Source organism: Apus apus, chromosome 2 (assembly GCF_020740795.1).
Source record: "Apus apus isolate bApuApu2 chromosome 2, bApuApu2.pri.cur, whole genome shotgun sequence".
Taxonomy (NCBI): domain Eukaryota; kingdom Metazoa; phylum Chordata; class Aves; order Apodiformes; family Apodidae; genus Apus; species Apus apus.
The window spans coordinates 20,542,309-20,556,967 of NC_067283.1; the positions used below are offsets into that span (position 1 = coordinate 20,542,309).

Consider the following 14,659-nt stretch of genomic DNA (forward strand, 5'->3'; position numbering starts at 1 on the left):
TGTTTCATCAGCAGTAGGTGAGATATTCTATGTTAAATCATGATAGCTCATACTATAAATTAGTCTTTTTAGTCTGTGGCTAAAATAATAACTTGGTAAGAAAAGGGAGGGATTAGTCTTTTATTGTAAGTAGACACTGAAGTCTTTAATTCAGTGCTAGTAAAACACGTGTTCTTTTTGCAGAATATATAAGTTCTGTAAACATTAATCAGCACACATAGGCTATATACTGAAATTTGTGTATGCATATGAAGCAAGGAACTTTGCCTCCAGTTTCAGTAGCATGATTTGTGCAATGCTGAATTTGAAAGAATTAAGATTTCTGAATTTTTAGTGGAAGATTTGTTGAGACTTTCCTAGATTTCTTTAGTTTTGAATGACAAACAGGCTTTTCAAGAAGGTGATCTCACTTATGTTATATGAGAAGTTAGTTGGGGGAGGCGGAAGGAAAGAAAAAGTAACTGATTTGCATTTGATTCCAGTGTAACTGCAGACCAGACTTAACCTGAAAAAAGTACTGATACCTGAACATTAACTACTAGAATTGTTTCTGCAAAAGTCAACACTTAGGATATTGAAGGGATAAGCCTCAGCTGTTTCCCTAGGCTCTGCTTGGATGGTAACTGGGAAGCAAGGGAGAGAGACTTCTGTCAGGCAGTTCAGAACAGAAACTCAGTTAAGATGCTCCAAATCATCCCTTTAAGGAGCCAGCATCCTTTCTTTGACTCCAGGCTTGGCTAAGTTAGCTGACTGAAGTTGGACAGATGCCCTTCTTTTTTTTTTTTTTTTATTTTTTCCAGTCTTACTGTGACTTGAAATAAAAGTGCAGGAATACTTCCTCATTGTCACAGTTTTGATGTACAGTGTATATATATTTTCAATATATAATAGGATTGCTTTCCTGATAAGAATGCTTTACATGCTGAACCATTATGCTTCAGTGTTTGGTGCTGCAGCACAATTCAATATATTTATATATACACTATAGGAGATATTTATATATTAAATTTAAAAAGTTTTGTCATTTTAATGAAAGATTAGCCCTAGAAAATAGATAGATTAGGCATGCAGTTGGATCTTGTCTTTAAGAAAGTCTGAAAAGTAGCTGTCTGTATTTGCAGAAATAGTGAGTAGTAATACTGCTAAATCTAAACATTTATCTTGGTCAATATAAAGATATTAAAATAGGCAGCCTGGAATAGCTTTTTCCTGTTACAGTGGCATGGAGTCCACCACTTTTTGGATCATAGGATTTCATATGCTTTTTAATGAAAAAGGAATATTTTAGTAAGAAATAGGCTGGTGATGGTGATTACTTTGGAATGGATAGTTTAAAATATAAAGAACCTTCTTTTTATGTTTAATTGTTCATGACTAAAAAATATATGAGCAAATCCAATTTTGTACTGATAGCATCCATTGCCATGCAGGTATGCACGATAGATAAAGGTGATAAGAATAAAGTAAGAAAAGAGAACATGGATGAGCTAGAAGAACCAGCTTAAACTCTATTATCTGATACAAATTTTTCTGGGGCTGCGTAGGAACACATCTCTAGGGTGGTTAAGTTATAAAAAGAAACTGTCTATAAAACTGGTGTAAGCTCATATGTAACAGTTTGTTAGATAAAAGTGGGGAAATAAATGATAGACAAATTGCCAAGCAGTAAATCCAATTGAATAACATTTGATTTTAAAAATTCTTAATAAAAATGGCATCCACATATTTTATAGATGATAGAACTAAAATGTTGGTGAAAGATCTGTAACAAAGCAATAAATCTAAGTAAACATACAGCAGAATTGTTATATTACACTCTTTGAAAAATAATTTATCTTCCTCTAGACTATGTAATAAAGTTTTTTGTAGTGTGCTTTCTTTTCACAGAGGAAATAGAAGTAAAGTCAAAAGCATTTGGGAAATAGCTTTCAGCCTGATGTGTTAAAGCAATCAAGAGGTTAAATGTAACCACAAATAAAAATAAATCTTGAAGAGGCTTTAGTAACTAATGCAGGAGGTGGTTTACACTAACCTTTTTACTTGAGACAGACCCTGATAAAAAGCAATCACACCACTCACTGCATTCCAGCTAAGGGAATGATAACGGACCATATTAAAATGTCTGCACTTCTCACAGAACATGAATACGACTTTACAAACCAATGGAGCTTCAAAATGATAATTACTAAAAAATTAATAAAAGTAGGTAAGCATTAAGGGGCGGGATATTAGACCTGGGCAGGAACTGCATGTATAGGATGAGCAACCTAATATGCAGAGAGAACTGAAAATAGGTCTCTACTTTTATTCAGGGTTTCATGAGTGCGATTTGATTTCCTTACATTCCATTTACAAGAAGGGCCATAGGTTAAGGGTTTACAGACTTCTGTGAACACAGGTACTTCAATGAAACTCACTGTAGCTTTAAAACCAGCGTTCATTCACTAGGGCTAAATCCTTAACAGAAACTAGCTATTTAATTTTATTCCTTGAGAAGCAAAAATGGTGGAACTCTTTCTCAAATTCTCGATGCCAGACACAGAGTAGGAATTCATGAGTATTCTAGAAGAGTTTTTTTATGGATCTGTCATTTTTTGTTTGTTTGTTTCTAGGCAGTAATTTATGGATCTGTTTTAAAATAGTTTCTTTCAGCTCTTAACTCCTACTGGTGCTGCCTTTATACACAAACGTTTTTGTTTATTCATGCCCCCTCTCCTGTCCCTTAACAGATCTGGAGACTGTTACTCTCACCTCCTTCCAGTCCCTCCTTGAGAATTCTTTCTTCCATGATGTCTGTGTGACACTAAACAACTGGTATAGACTTGAGCTGCTGAACAGCACTGATGTGTATTCATTTTAAAAGACAGAAAAATAAGGTTAACATTTTAACATATATACATATAAATGTTAAATTGCATCCCATTCCTTCCATATACTGAAGCTCTCTAGAAAAACAGAGCGAGAGCTGACAAGACCTATATTTCACCTAAATGTTTTATCTTCCTCCCTTTTATCTCACTAGTTTTGTTATCTTCTAGCTCATTTGGTTAAATTTTACAGGCCGTTTTATTCCATATATAAATAAGAAGATTCTGGAGCTCCCTGGGACCTCTACCATTCCTCAGATTCAAAACTCCTGAAACCAGATACAGAAATAGGAACTAATTATTATCCTAATGCAAACAATAAGATTAAAATTTCTATTGGCAAAACTTTGCAAAGACATTTCATCACAATAACTTTTGATATGACCTCCAGTTGGAGTATTTTTAAAGCTTTACTGAAATAATTCTGTTAAAGTGCTTTTCAAAGTAGTGCTCAGCAGGCAGGTGTTACTGTGCATTACGTGTAGTACAAGCTCACTTAACAAACAATTTGTCACTCTTAAAACAATAACGAAAGGAAATTATCTTCACAAGGCTAATAACCTACTAAGTGAGTCTGGCTAGGAAATGTCTATATTTGTTAGTACATTGCCTATACATAATCAGTAGTACTATAAAAAACATGATTCTCTCATTATTTGGCTTGGGACATGTCTTTTTTTTGGTGATACATATATTCCATAATTCAATATATAGGCCATAGTAGGGCTTCAACTATGCTCTTCACATTCTCAGTTATTTGTCCATACAGGGCTACCTACTCCACGGTTTTCATACACTACTCAGTGGTTTGAAATTACGCTGAAAATTCCTTAGAAGATACTTTAAGAAAGGTGGAAAATAAATACTATTTTGAGCAAAAGTGAAAACAAAAATATAAAAATTCAAGGTATTGAAGTGGAATCCACAGATCACTTCTTCAGAGGACATAGCTGTCATGTAACAGTTGCAGGGAGCAATGGTATTTACTGAAGAAGGTAAAATAGCTAAAGCCAGGCTATACAGAGCAAGACAATATAACCTCTCTTCCCATTTACATGTGATCTGATATGATTCCAACAACAAAGCCTTTCAGTGTCATTTTCCACTGATACCCTGAAAATTCTCTTGTATCAAATGCCACTGTTTATATACTCATATATCCATTCAGTAATAAAACAGGTCTACTTACCTATGCTTCCTTTGAAAAATTACCCCTTTTTCTTGTGTTCCCCACAATTCAAGCTTTGGGACAAATAGTACCTTTGAATAACCACAGCAGTTAGCAGCACTGGGAGGAACAGCCAGATACCTGACAGCAGAATTTCACCCTCTTGCAATGTTATAAAGAATGCACATAAAGCATCAGGAAGAGGGGTGGAAGAGGGAGGGCAAAGTATGTTTAAGGGAACTAAACTGAATTGCTTGGATGGTGGAATAAGAAACTGGAGAAAACATGCACCTGCCATTTATCGTCTTAACCATTTCACTAAAATGATATTTAAAAAATCAGGCAATGCTGATACTCCCAAACTTAAAATAATAAATAAAAAGAACTTCCAGCTAAATTAATTATTCTCCCACTACAGTCTTTATGGAATGTGCTATTTACAGTGAAATACAAAAAGTATTTCATTCATACAGTTATTACAAAGACTACATGTGATGCAGAACAGCTTTTACACTAGGCAAGGGCATGGAACCTGTAGTAAAAAATGCTAGTAAATTTCCCCCCACTTACCAGTGCAACAGGTGTTCAATGCACAACAAACTGTGTTCATACCTTTTGATTTCAATCCATTTCCTCTAGCAAGCTCGTAACAGAGTATTGTCACAGTCATTTTTCTAAGCTCTCACCAGCAGTACTATAGTTTAGGTGAAGGAAAAGCAGTGAGCTGGCTGCACAGTGGGAATGCAGAGGAATTGGCAAGTGTAGAAAAAGTGGAGAAGCTACAAAAATTTATTTTCCAACAAAATAACTCTCCACAAGCTGTGTAAACTTTGCTTACTAAAACAAATACTCTATAACACAAAGAATTTACATTTCCAGTGAAACACTCACAGTAACATTTGCCTGTTTTTACTCTCCTGAAGTCTCAACAAACAGCCAGCAGATTTATGCTTTCTCAATTACCTGGGTCAGTAAACTCCCTCATATCCCCTGACTGCAATTTGGATTTTTAAATAGACAGAACTAGAAACAGTCGTTGGACTTTTGAGTAGCCTTTGTGTTCTTCAGTAGATTCTCACACTCCGCTGCCTAACATGCACATGCACACGTACGTCCATCCACCGCCCACCCGCTCACATACACACCTCTGTCATGTGTGCTCTATCATTCTGATGAGAACAAAAATTAAGCTGTGCCCATTGCAATTTTGTGGCCTGTACAGAAAAACATAATTTATAGTGGTAAGTTCATTAACTTTATCATAAATTTAAAATGCAAAATTGGATTTGCAAGGACAGCATAAGGTATAAGAGTTAGACCCTTTATCTCAAGCACTCATTCATATTTACAGTAAGTATAAGCTTTCTGCTACAGAAGAGAAAGTATTTATGTTGAACACTGTTACAGATTTCCTAAATGAGGCTTGTTCCAGTTGCCAGTAATTCAAAAGCAAATCTGCTGACTTGGCATTAGGACTCTAAAACAGTGTGATCAAACTTATATAGTAAGAAGGTGTCTGCAGAAATAACATTTATAAACTGTATATACAGTACACAGTACCAGTACATAGAAAATAGATTTTGACTTTGATGATCCCCTGTGTGTAAGGCAAGACTGAATTTGTCTTTAAATGGAGACCACCAGAGGTACAAGCAACAGATAGTGGCTCTTAAATCAATACGCAAATCAAGAGCATACAAATTAAAAATCAGAGCAGACAAAAAGTTTTAGATTTTTTTTATGTGCTGATTCTGGCTTGCTGAATACACGGGAAGTTATTAAACATCAAATGTACCTTTTTTAAAAAACACTTAGAACACCTTGATGGCAACAGATATTGTTCAAGTGGCAGCTACCAAAAAACAGCTTGAAAAACAGCATAGTACAACATCAGGAATTCCGTGGTTGTACTACGCTAATTCATATAGCACTAACCAAAAAAATAGGTATATGAATATTCTATTTCATGCTATTGCTATGCAAGCAACAGCAGTACAAATCAGCATACAGAAGGATACCATATGTTCTGTGATGAAGAACCCAAAGATACTTTCAAGGGCATTGTTACAAGACTTCAAAGAAACACAAGACTGCAGGAGGCAAAAGTTACTGACGGATGTAAACATCCCTGTTCCATTCCCCTGCGTCATTACGTTTTTTCGATATCACTTCCCCATCCTTGTCACAAAATTGGTCCCTTGATTTATGACGACTACGCTGTTTGTTGCATTCATTGTGGTCCTGCTCGCGGTCCCGCTCCTTTGAGCGATGCCTTGATTCTCTATGTCTGTGATCACCGCTCCCGTGGGACTCGTCTCTGTGATTGTGATCCCTGTGAGAATCATAGTGGTCACCATGCTCATGTGTGTAGTCCTCCTTTGGCTCTACATAAGCTGAATCTCTGCTGTCTTGTGTTTCCGAGTCAAAAGTTTCTTGCCTAGAAAGGCCTCTAACACCACTGCGATGGTTGTGGTGTTGGCTTGAGGAAGAGCGATGCTGAGATTTCTTGATGGGTTCAACCCTTGCTTCCTCTTCAATTTGTGAACTGCTGCGTTCAGGGACTGAATGGTCATTCCTCTGGTCTCCTTGAGATCCCTGCTATCACAACCAGCAGTAAGTTCATGTACATGAAGTACACATTTAAAAACTTTCCCTAATATCAAATTCGACTAGAAAGTATCATGAAACCAATACAATATAAGAACACAATAATCCACTTTGAATCTAAACTAGGAAAAAAAAAACATTAGAATTCAACTTTTACTGAAAATTCAGTATTATAATACAAACAATTCCTTTCACTCTAATCAGAATGCAGGATGGCACTCAGGTTATTCTGTGATACTTTCTCATCTCCTGTAAAGTTTCTGACTATAGCCAGTTAGCAATAATTGCCTACCACACTCCAGAGAAAAAGAGAGCCTGCAGAAGCAGGACAAACTGCAAAAAAAAAATAAATTGCAGAGGACAAGTCATGTCAGGAGAGAGCAGGTATCATTTGAGAGTTTACAGAGGCCTGCTTGGAAACAACCACTATGGGAAAGTGACTTTAGAGGGCTGAGGCAGTGGATTCCAGCAGAGAACCAAAGTACAAAAAACTTGGGTCTTTTAAAGTAGCTTTTTTTTTCCTAAAGAAAAAAAAAAATAAAACATTGCCATTGAATCTGGTATGAATAAAGTTTGTATTATGATACTAATAGTATCACTGACCTCCTGTTTTTCTCAGTAGTTAGATTTCTTCATGGCAATGAAGAATTAAACTTTGACCTCCTAATTTTAAGAGGTCAAGATTTCAGACCATTGCCAAGGAAAGCAGGAAGAGAGTGATATTATTACCTAAAGAATTTCCTAACACACCACTACTATTAAAAGACTGAAATAGAAATTACCAGGTAATATCAAACCTACTCTTCATCAGCATAATGCTCTGAAATCACTGCAAAATGAACAAGTGACATTATTTAACTCATTTGGGGGTTTCAATATGTTAATCTGCTTTTATTCCCAAACCACAGCCAAAGATTTTTCAAGCTTAATTGCAAAATTTTAAGAAATAGTTTATAGTGAAATTGAATTATCATTCTCACATGACGTGAAGAACATCAAGACAAAATCATCTCTACTGGCACAGTATTAAAGTAGGCTTTACAGGGTTATACAGTAATTTGTCTGTGAGACTACTCTGAGTTTACCAAAGTTACTGTAAGTTTTGCCCTCCTATGTTCAGAATTGTCTAAAAATAAGGATTGCCTCCAGGGCAGCTCATGAATATATCTTCTTTCTGTCTGTGCATGTTGTGGAAAAGAGCTAGGGGAACCAGGAAATTTTGTCCTTCAGCCACAGATCCTGGCAGGTGGGTTTCCTAGCAACTCAAAAAGTAAAATGACAGGAAATTGGATGTGAGCAAATCTGTATTTTATCAGAAATTTATAAAAAGCAACATATTTTCAATCAGCAATTTGATAAATTTTACAAATACAAATTCTCTTAGACAATACTTTGTACTGTAAACTTCCCAGAGACTAGCTGTGTTGCTCCATGTGTTCCTGATTTGAATAAATGCCACAGGTGAGAATAAGGAAAAAAACATACTCTTTTTTGGTCTTGTTTTTATGATTCTCAAGATAATTCTAATCTGCCGGAAAAGAAATGTAGAAATTATAAACACAAATAGATGGATTCATGGTGAACAAAAGTGACTACGCAGAAGTGAATTATAAATAGAATAAAGTGAAAAGCTGAAGAGTCTAAAGCAATGCCTTTAAAACGTGAACATATTTTTATTAGTTCAAAATCACGACTGTTTTTAAGGCACTTAAACTGGGTACACACATGAAATCCTTTCCTTCTCATGTGGTTAAATGACAAATAAGTATGTACCTAAATTTATAATTGTGACTAATAAAATCTGTCATTGCTGTGGTTTGAAAACAAATGCAAAATTTGAACCTGCTTTGAACAGAATGCTGCTTTTACAAACTCAGACGCATCTTCTCTGCTATGACAAAAAAGTGGAGGAGAACAATCAAGAAATTTAGAACCAGTGTCTACAATTCCAGAATAGTGTTAGGGATTTTTTTAGGGCTTGCTCTTTATTTCCATCCAGGGATCCCTAATCACCTGCACCACATATATGTGAAGTTGCTCTAGTCTTCTTTTTTGGAATTAGCCAACTATTTCCCTACAAGAGGAAACCTGAGAATAATTGTCAGAACAGTTTGTTCCAAAACTCTCCATAAGATAGACAGAAGGTGCATGGTCTTCACCAACTTCATTTCAAACAGTCCCAGGAGGCCTTCAAGCACCTTGGGCCATGCAATGCACACAGTCAGCATCATGCTATAAAAATACCACTCTGGCAGCTGGCAAGACAAATCTCTCATTACAATGTACACCTGGGACTGAAAAAATGCAAAAAAACACCCCAATTTAATTTCATGGCAAAGGGGGGCTGCATTGGACCCAGTGGAGAATGACTCAAATGCTTTGCAGTGCAGATGTGTCCTCTCCAGGCCAAATGGCTGGTGACATGGGTTTTCTCTGCAGGGCAGTCCACAAAAACAGCACAGATAAAGACTAAATTATACCAATAGAGGGTCTTAACACTATTGAGAGAATGGGTTCAGCCACTGTGATTAGAAAATAAACCCACTCTATTCCAAGATCATGACAGGTTTGAAGTATCAGCTGAAAATGTATCATAGGAAAATGAAACAAAAGAAATGTAAAAGTTCTATGTTCCATAAGGGACCCCTGTTGCTTTGCACTTTTGGATTAGTAGACCTACAGACTGTGAAACTGTAAGTACATTCCCATTTTTAGTCCTTGAAATAAAAATCTGTTAATTTGTAAGCAGATAGCACAGCATTCAGAAAGTGTTATTAAAACTCTGCAGAGTTCCTGCAGATAATGTGGTTAATAAAATAAGTAAGTGAACTATAATTCCACACCCAAAAGGCATAAAAAAAGTGAGCAAATAATAAACACATCTACAAAGCAAATAGTATATCTAGCAAGTCTGCACACAACAATACTGAATTTCATACTCAGAAATTCTTCCAGCTCACAATTTTTTCAGGGTGTTTCAACTCTGAGAACAGAAAAAAAGGCAGAAATGAACTACAGCTTACAGTCTCTTTTCCTGCAACTGCTTTTGAAAGTAAGAGGACATACCCTGCAAGGTAGCTGAAGCAATTTTTCTTGTTAAAGAACAAACCTGTCAAGTCTGTGGCCTTCTAATGGGAAATTAATGATACAAAAAATGTTTTGCAAGACTACTGTAAAAACAAAATGTTTTTTGGCATTTTAATTTGGGTGCAGATATATTTTTCTTTTATTTGCTAAAAGGAGGCATTTTTCTTAGCCAAAGTTATGAATTTTCATTGACATATGTACATAACTTATGAGCATATATGGAACTTCAATGGAAATTTAGATATAGTAAGCCCTTATTTGGGCTGGGACAGATGTCCCAGCATGATCTTCTTGGCCTCAAGGCATCAATCACTGTTTATAATGAAGTAGTGTCTTTAAAACCCTCGTTTAATGCTATGCAGCACACATAAAAAGAAGAGAATCCCCTTATGCTGAAAACCTTAATGCAATTATACAAAGCAAATGCTGAGGGAAAAAAGAGACGACAAAATATGCCCAAAGTCAACAGGCAAGTCAGTGCAGAGGTTGGAACAAGGCCTGTTTTCTGCAGGTTGCTATGCAGTAACTTTGCTGTTCAGAACACACTGCTTCCCAAGGTCTTTCTGTACAACGTGCAGTGGAACTTGGTTTTTATGTAAGAGTTTGGCTTGAAGCAAGTATGTACTCTTCACAGCAATGGCCAATAAATAAAAGAACAAGGGAAACACTGGAAGGGCCACTTAGACCTTGAGACTTCACTAATACAGTCAGTCATTCGCAACCCCTCCAGCTCTACAGCCTATGGGAAGACAGGAACAGATTCCCTCCAATGTTTGTGGATCTGCTCTGTACATAACCCAGTTTGTCATGCAGGGCCTCTGGGGCTGGGACCTGCCTCCTAGTGATAGTGTACCAATCAGTCAGAGTCACCAGAGGCGGGAACGTGCACAGTTTCATTCCTCTGATTGGATTACATATGGCCAGCTATAAAAATGCTTGTGGGGGCTGGTGCATACATTACTGGCACAGTGGTGTCCTGGGCACAATAAAATCTTAAGTATTCTGTCTAACATCACCATATGTTTTCAGTCAGGCTGGCTTAGTCCCTGGAATTAAAACCAGCCCCCTTGTCAATATGCAAACACATGCTACTGTGAATACAATAGCATTAACAATAATGTGCCTGTATTTGCCTTTTATACTGAAAAGGGGTGAATATCTACTGAAAAACCTCTTACTCTATCAACAACAGTAAGTTATATTCATCGTATTCTAGTATCAGACTACCATTGGAATTTAGAAGACAAAGAAGTTGATAGAAAAGAAAGAAGAGATGGCATAAAAACTGTACCTGTAAATTAATATTTGGACCTGGGCTAATAGGAAGAGTGGCTGTTGCAAGTGTGCGAGTGAGAAGCTGGTTAGGAGGATTGCTGCTAGGTGGATGTGTGGCCTTCCAGTAGGCTTCCAGATAGTCAGCAAGGTGCTCACACGCATCTTCAAGCTGGTTCTCATCAAGGATTACATCGAACATTTCCTAATAAAGGAAAGGCTTTAGTGAGAACAACCACCAACTAAAGGGAGACAGGCCAGAAACATCGATCACCACACTTCCCATTCATCAAAAATGAACCATGTTTCTCATACTTGTGTTAAGACATTTCACCTTTTCGGGGTTTTGTTTAGTTTTAATGAAATTGATACAAAAGAAAGCAATCGTTACTAGTACTAATGTTACACTTCCACTTAATAATGCAGAAACAGTGGATACAGAAGAGGCAGCTTCTCAAATATCCAGAAGAAAGATAAAGTATTTAAGTTTATAGCTATTGGAAAAAATGGAATTGCAAGAGAAGGGATTCACTTCCCATATGTAGAATCACTAAGAGAAAACTAAGACAAACCAAGACCAGTAACTAATATCTGTAAGAAACACAAGTAATGCAGATCATCCAGTTTCCAATTTTCTTACAAGTATTAGCTACATAATTAGTAACATGGTATAATTTTAGGCATCTAATGTTAGGAGGTGAGTTTCCTCCTTTCCATTACTGGTCAAGGGGACAGAAGTATTTGTAAAGGCAGCTTTGAGAGGCTACTCATGTCGCTAGCATTCTTCTTTGACTTCTTGGGGACCTGAGGAGAGTAGTCTTTTAACTGAGATCATTGAACTTAAATGATGAAAACATGTCCCTCACTCAGCCTTGTAACTATGGCAAATTTCCTTATCTGCAACTGAATTGAACCTTCCTCTTCTGGTCTCTTATCCACACTCTTGAAAGTTGACTGTGCAGGTAACTAGGTTTGCCATATTTAAGTATCTGGGGTCTCATCATCTCCACTTTATAGGTAGAAATTGACAGAATTTGCTTCAGAGCACAACAGAAGAACTGCAGAGCTCTCAGCTACATGGTACCCCACAGCCCTTTGTGAAAACTGTGACCAAGAGTGCCAGCAGTGATGGGCTGTGGTGACATACTCCTTGGAGGAGCTACTCAAACTACCAGCCTTACCCTAAACTACCAGAGGTAAAGCACATCTTTAGGGGTGAGGTGCATTTTTAGATGAACAGCATTAATTTTTAGACTGATAAGCCCAAAAGAATTATCAAGTAAAACAAAGGTTCCATTTGTTTGAGTGGTGAATACACCAGTACACATCCTAGTAACTGCTTATGACTAGGACTGGTTTTTTCCCTGCACTTCTGTGCAGAGCCCAAAGACCTCAGGAAGTGTTATGCAAAAAAAAGCAACAGTGAAGCATGGCCAGAAGAGGGCAAATATTCCCATAAATTATGTAATTAACTTCATGCTTGAAAAGAAAGGCACCTTTCAAAGACAAGACATAAATTAACATTAACTCACAGGAGGACACTGTGCCAATTTATCAGCTGCCACCATCTGAACATTAAGGTGTTTGGCCTGAGACTTGCCTCGAGATTTTATTAACCTCTGTAAAACCTGTGAAAAATAAGACATTGATAAAAGTGAGCAAGTTCAGACTTAATGTACATTTTTAACTGTCCACTTCATCTGATCAAATTCTTCACTTGTAGGCTTCAGAAGCATTTCCCATGCTGTTTACATCCAGAACAAGCTAATTTTTATTTGCTTCCCAATATCTCCTTTCCTGTTCTGAGCACTAAAAAGTTCCCCTCCTATTTTCCTCTGCTGCTTCTGGTTTTGTTTGTTTCTAAGTTGAAATTCTTTAAGTGCTCTCCTTATTTCTCCTCCCATAAACTCATTCTTCTCTCTCAAATGCTTCTTCACAAGTTCTGTGCAGGTATTTTACAGAAGAAAAGATTACATTAGGAAGAGATGTTAAAGTTTATCAATCAGTCTAATATTCATGATGTGAAAATCTTTCATTTATATATTATTTTGATTTAGCAAACTGTTAGCATTACTGACATGATTGATACTAATAGCACAATCCCAATTTAAAAAATCATTGGAGCTACAGAATCTTTTCCAAAATGAGTTTTGGTAGCACCAGAGCTAAGACACTTTTTTCATTAAGAATATTTCACTGGCCAAAGGGAAGCAATAATGATATATAGCTCTGAACTTTAATGAGGACATGAGGTTATTTGCAATTATGATCAAAAAAAGGATTAAAAATCAAAAACAAAACAAAACAAAATGAAGAAGAAAAGACCAAAAAAGCATGAATATCAGTAAAATATTTACCTTAGGAGAAGAAATCTTTACATACACTATAATGGGAGCCAGAGAGGTTTTGCTTAGTTGAGCTGGGTGGTTAATGGTATCAGCATCAAGCACTACCAACTGCAGTGTCCTTGCTAGTTCAAAAATCCGTTCAATTTCACTTTGAACTTCAGCTGCAGGTAAGTAGAAAATTAGAGTTATGAAAATATTGAAGGGTGATTAGCTTTAAGAAATATAAAAATGTGGTAGACTGGTGTGCTGTTCCTCCTCAGGCTGGCAGGAGTTGTTAGCCGTGCACGTCCCTGGAATGCTAGGAAAATGAATGCAATGTTAATGACAGTGTTTTGCACCTGGTCTGCTGCCCTTGCAGGCAGCACTGCCTGCCTCTTACACCTCCACCACTTCTTGCAATGCCAGCCTGGAGAGATGCTGTTAACACTGTATTACAAGACCCTAGTCCATTTATATAAGAAAAAAAGAGATAAGAATGCCTGCTGCATCACATGGTAATCTTACTATGCCACTAATTTCTTACTGTAAATAATTTAATTTCAGACTTTAATCCTACTTAGTAATCAATCTGCTCAAACTGGAGTTCCTGAGAGAAGCATTAAGAAGTACTAAGGTGTTTGTATTATCATGAGAAGCTTCTGTTTTTCCATTTAGTTCAGCTTATGAAAGCTCTGGAAAACTGAGTTTCCTTCATATACTGGCCTCAGTCTTGTACCCTACTAAAAATTTCATTACTATGTATAAGATACTTTAAAAAGAACTCAATAATCCAAATAGTACTATTCCTCCTCAAACCTGAAGAATTCTGGAAAGGTGATTTTCCCAGAAAAAATCATCTTGTCTTCTTGCAACTCATGCTCCCAGCTCCTAAACACCCTGCCTGATGGCAGTAAAATTCCTTCAAGACACATGGACTGCATCTGCTTTCACAAGTGATGTAGAAACTATTTTCATTCCTCAATGAAACAGAACTCAATCTTATAACAGCAAAATCATCCTTGAAAAGGAATCACGTTTTCCCACTCAGATCTTGCGATGGGCTGACTCCACAGAGAAAGTTGGGTGATTTGTGCAAGTCTATCAAGAAACTTATAGAGCCAGACCAGGTTGTAATTCAAACAGTTTTCCCTTTAAAGGTTGTGCACAATCCATGAACCAAAATCAGATTAGATACCTAGCCCATTCAAAGCAAGTATTAGAAGATAACCAACATAAACTTAGACATCAATGGAAGTTAGAAAAACTAATCTATTAGAGAGTTCCTTCAAGTTATGCTACCAGCACTTTATCTATTATGCTGGCACAAGCCT

The 14,659-nt window shown here is 36.8% G+C and overlaps 1 protein-coding gene across 11 annotated transcripts in view; it reads right to left on the reverse strand.

Annotated features, from left to right (window-relative positions):
• Positions 1-2,998: 2,998 nt before the first annotated feature.
• Positions 2,999-14,659, reverse strand: part of CACNB2 (calcium voltage-gated channel auxiliary subunit beta 2) — a 252,438-nt gene continuing 240,777 nt past the window's right edge. For 5 of the 11 annotated variants that reach the window (XM_051609686.1, XM_051609684.1, XM_051609690.1 and 2 more), the window contains 4 exons: positions 13,359-13,510; positions 12,534-12,629; positions 11,021-11,206; positions 2,999-6,633 (listed from right to left, as the gene is read on the reverse strand). In XM_051609686.1, the coding sequence (XP_051465646.1) occupies positions 6,142-6,633; positions 11,021-11,206; positions 12,534-12,629; positions 13,359-13,510 (926 nt within the window). In that variant the 3' untranslated portion in view covers positions 2,999-6,141. Of the gene's footprint in view, positions 6,634-7,424; positions 7,472-9,581; positions 9,626-11,020; positions 11,207-12,533; positions 12,630-13,358; positions 13,511-14,659 lie in introns of all 11 variants that reach the window. The other 6 variants (XM_051609687.1, XM_051609685.1, XM_051609692.1 and 3 more) reach the window with 3 other exon arrangements.